Source organism: Acanthisitta chloris, unplaced genomic scaffold (genome assembly GCF_000695815.1).
Source record: "Acanthisitta chloris isolate BGI_N310 unplaced genomic scaffold, ASM69581v1 scaffold392, whole genome shotgun sequence".
NCBI lineage: Eukaryota > Metazoa > Chordata > Aves > Passeriformes > Acanthisittidae > Acanthisitta > Acanthisitta chloris.
The window spans coordinates 1-4642 of NW_008661913.1; the positions used below are offsets into that span (position 1 = coordinate 1).

The following is a 4642-nucleotide window of genomic DNA, read 5'->3' on the forward strand; positions in this document are numbered from 1 at the left end:
GGAAGATCGCAAACGAGATAAGCGTAAATTGCAGTTTATTCCAGGTGTAACCCTCGCGGCTGGTGTAATGTCCTGCCTTAAGTAGCGTAAGTCTGGTGAAAACGGCTCCGTGGTAAAGCAGAAGTTGAAAGTAAAGGTTTCTGGACGCCATAACAGTCTCGTCTTAAAATGGTGAACGGTGCCAGTTATTGCAAAACAACCCTGCTCAGCGCCTGCTATCGCTTACTGGGTGTCAGCCACTGGCAGCCGCGTAGCTCCCCCGCGGGGACAGAGAGCTAATAGTCAATACAGCTTTTAGGTCTTTATTAAACAGCACAGAACGTACAAAAAGAACGTTATTCGAGGACCCCATATTTGTTTGTTTTAGCTATACGGAAAATTCTATCCAAACCCACACAAGTCAGAAAAGGATTAAAACCAACAAATGCCAAACTATATTTTGCACTTCAGCCTTGCCTTGAAATAAGCTCCTACAGGTCATGCGTTTGGTTACAGTAAATTTTTGAATACACAGATCATTCGGTTTATAGCTTGAACTTCAGGGAATTGTTATTCAAATTAATTTTCATCTTAAGCCAGGAAAGACTTGACCTGTGAGAACAAAAAGCATAGATATTTCCTGCATTAAAAACTAAATTATGAGGCTTTTCCCTTTTGTTACTCTGTAGTCTCTGATGATGTTTTGCCTCTACATCTAATTCATGACCTGAAATGTTTGTGGCCTTCCAAGTGCTACTCATGGTATTTGAGTGTAGTCTGTTCACAGCTCTGAGCTGTTAATTGCTGTTTCCCATGAGGATGTAATGACGGATACCTCCACAACTGAACATTGTGCTCCCCTCCCCAGTTTATTTAGAGCTGTTTAATTGGGGGAATTAGGCTTGGCTCAGAGGAGTCATTCCTCAGTAATCTCGAATGGATGACCCAGGACACGATGCAGAAAACTGTACATGAGGTTTGCTAGGAGAGGACTTCCCTCTGCCTTTAAATATTAGGAGGAGTTCGGTTGGGTTTTGTTGGGCACACAGCACACTGCTCCAGCAGAATTTGCTTTGGCATTTACTTCCTGATGCTTGCCTTTCCTTGCAACTGGTAAACACCATCTTAACTCGTGACCTCTTCCTTACCACCTAGTTTCCTGAAATGGCTGTTTACTCTCCCTCCCAGCTCTGCTTAGAAATATCACTTGATGCCTTTGGAACTCGGTTCAGGTAACTGAACCTTGTACATAACCTTTGTCAGATGTGTTGTGCAAGGGGGCAGAGGTACCTTGAAGGAGTGATTTGTACTAATCCCAAACAAGCATTTCACCACAGATTTTAAGAGTGTAAGTGGAAGAAAAGCAGAAACAATATTTGATATTTACCTTATCAATCAGGTACTCCTGTTTAATCTCATCATTCTTAAAGTCTTCATTAACATCCAAAACTAGAATAGGAATCTCTTTAAGGTTCTCAAAATCAACTCTGTTAAATAGAGGAAATAGTGTTAGTAAAGAATGGTATGAAGTGCTGTGTATAAAAGGCTTCAGCTCTTCAGTTGTTTTCCAAGGGTGCAGCATTAGTCAGATTACCACGTGCACCTGAGATGTTAATGCTGATGCTCATGACTTAAGTATAATGCCCAAGTCAAGTTTGTCCTTAATTGCTCTGTGTGACTGAGTCAACATTGTATCACCATAACTTCCATATGTTTCACGAATCTGATTAAGTATCTATTTTTAATGTACAAATAGGGGGGGAAAACCAGGTTTTTTTTACCTTATTTTCCTTTATCTTATTGTTTTTGCCATGCAGTGTGGCTCTGTTAGACACAGTGTTTTTTAAAGCTTGCCCCGCGTCTCCTACGTATAATCCATTTACTAAAGCAGTGTGGCTCTGTTAGACGCAGTGTTTTTTAAAGCTTGCCCCGTGTCTCCTACGTATAATCCATTTACTAAAATTGACATTTGCATTCCTTTTATGTTTCTAAAGCTTCCTTTCATGGGGATGACCTGGACCAGGTTACAGGACTGGTACTTAAAATGTCTTGGAGATAAGCAAGGCCATTTTGGATTCAGTTTAGGAACAGATGGGAGCAGGAATTGTGCAACTGGATGTAGTAGTTACTTTGAGCAGTAGTTACTTTTCTATTGGTTTCACTTCCTAAGTGTGGAAAGCGTTTCTAAGATGCAGCAAGTGTGCTGAAGAACATTCTGACTTGTGCTTGCAAGTGTTCCTATGAAAAATACAGGAAATGCTGACAACTCTGGAATGAGCACACAATGTAAACATTCCCAGAATTCCACAATATGCACTGCCTTCTCTCTCCTAAGCATTTTGGTCATCCTACTTGGAACTTAGGAAAGTAGATGTGACTGATAATGTACTTTTCCTGGAATTGTAATGCTTCCCATTCAGTAGAGTATTTTGGGCTTCTCTAGGGGGAAATCTAAAGTGTGCTTCCATGTTTTAAGAGATGGGAAAGTCAGGAAGTTGGAGGAAGGTATGCAGAGATGACTCAGTTGTCGACTGGGGACTGGGTCTTGTGTGTGTAACAGCGTTTGCCTAAAGCCTTTCTGATTACTGTTTGTTTTGCAGATAGGATTAATATTTAAACTTAGTTGAAATACAGTCCTGGTAGTGTGAAGGTAGTTGGGACCTTTCTCCCCCTTACAGTGGATCAGAAAGCTGCTTAGTAAGTGACTTCCGTGATTGGCCACCGAACACCATTTTAACTGTCCTATTCCTGTGCCTTTCCAACTGTCACAATTCCTATCCCTGCTGGAGTTCCAGCTGTAAAGCTTCCGAGTTGAAGCTAATGCTCAACAAAGGTTTTAAATGAGATGAATTCCATCTCTTGAAACCTGAAGTGTGTCTAAAGATGCCCTTTCAGCTGTGCCTGAGTGAAGCTAGACTTGTGCTAAAATTGCTAAGGTATAAGGTAGGAAAGAGCCTCATCTGCAAATTGGAACTAGCAACAGGAAATGGTTCCTACCCCACAGTCCTCTCATGAAGCCAGGCTTCGTGTTTGGAGTGGAGGTTTTCCAGATACTCCAGCTCAATTCCCTGCTCCTCTTCTCTTCCTCTCATCTGTAGCCTTTCCATGCATTTCTGGAGGAAAACAAAAGTACAAACCTGGTAATGAATCATGTGTTGAAGGTTAAATCAGCTAAACGGATCAAGTGGCCCTTAACTGGGAAGGACTAATGCTACACATTAGTGAGCATTAATTTTAAATGCTTGGCTGAACGTAAATGTGCTAAATCTAGAATGTGGTTTTTAAAGAAAAAAATAATCAAACATTTTGTACTCTTAAGCTCCTGGAAAATGAAGTTGGAACTGAAATACTTAGATATTTAGTGAGCATACCTGAGGGGTGGTTCTGAGGTAGATCATGCCATCCAGTTCTATATCTGATTGAAACTGATTCAAAAGCCACGTGTGCCAGTCCTGGTAAATGGACCACTCTGTTTCGTTAATGTTTCCAGACTCAAACAGGTTGGAAGCAAATACATATCTGCAATGAAAGACATCAGTCTCATGCCAGGAACAACAAAAGTGGACTACCAAAACCACTTGGCATTAGAACCCAGTCAGGGCACTGAAGAACTGGCTACTCTTAACCTGTTTCCTGCAGGTATTAGTTTGGTACCAAGTGTTTGCCCAACTCCATAGCTTTGAGCATAAAGTCCTGGAGCTGTTATTGTGAGCTCCTGTGCTGTGAGAGTAATTACCTGTCACTGTACACAGATCTCTCAAAAAACTGCACTGGATGTTCTGCTTCTTGTAGCTTGGCTGAGACGGGTTTTAATTGTGCTCTGACTCTGCTCAAGCAAGCGTAACTCTGAAATGTGTAAGCCCATCTTGTGGGTTTGTCATACAGCATTTGAAGTAGGTTTCCTCCACTCTTCTGAGATGTTGAAAGTTCCTAGTAGGCGAAAGAAAATTAATACCAGTGAGTTTGCAGGATTTTATTCCCTTATCTCAATGCAGAATTGTGGTTTGTTCAATAAAAATTCGTGGCTTTGTATTTTCTTTGTTTAAGGAAATGCTTAGGCATAGGATTAAAGGGACTTTTCTCAGCTGATAGTAGTCATCATGACAGCTTTTTAAGTAGGTTATTTGCTGAGCCCCAGAGTTTAAATGTGATTCCTGCGGAGTAGGGGATGTGACTTGGAATATGCATTCAGTGCATTCAGTACATTCAGTAGTATCTTGCCTTTACAATTTGCGTGCCTGACCAACTGTTATGGTCGTGGGGATGACTCTGGCTGCTGCAGGCTAAGTATAGCTGGATTTTGGTTTAGCTCCCCGGTCGTGAAACTCACTGCAGTTCCTTCTGTGACCCAAATCCTGCACGACACGTACCTCATACTCATCCTCGGCTGTCTGGATGTTGCACCACTTAGCGATGGGTTCGGGGATGATCTCCCACTCATCGCTGTGTTTCTCCAGCAGCCTCACAAACGTTGACTTCCCTGCGGCTGCGGAACATTGGAGAAGTTCGCTCAGGGTGTGGGTCGGACTAGACTCTGGGTGCCGATCGCGCGGTGCGGGTGTGAGGTCTGTCGGGGGCGCTGGGGCCGCCCCGAGCAAAACGCGGCTAATCTGCGGCGCCAGAAGAGCCGCGCCCGGCCCGGGCGGGGGGGGCGAACGGCTCG

The 4642-nt window shown here is 43.0% G+C and overlaps 1 protein-coding gene across 1 annotated transcript; it reads right to left on the bottom strand.

Annotated features, from left to right (window-relative positions):
* Positions 1 to 570: 570 nt before the first annotated feature.
* Positions 571 to 4558, bottom strand: LOC103798118 (deoxycytidine kinase-like; the record flags this gene model as incomplete). Its single annotated transcript, XM_009070361.1, has 6 exons — positions 571 to 591; positions 1367 to 1466; positions 2977 to 3092; positions 3351 to 3498; positions 3716 to 3909; positions 4350 to 4558. Coding segments are annotated over 6 exons (788 nt in total), but the record flags the coding sequence as incomplete, so codon positions are not given.
* Positions 4559 to 4642: the final 84 nt, after the last annotated feature.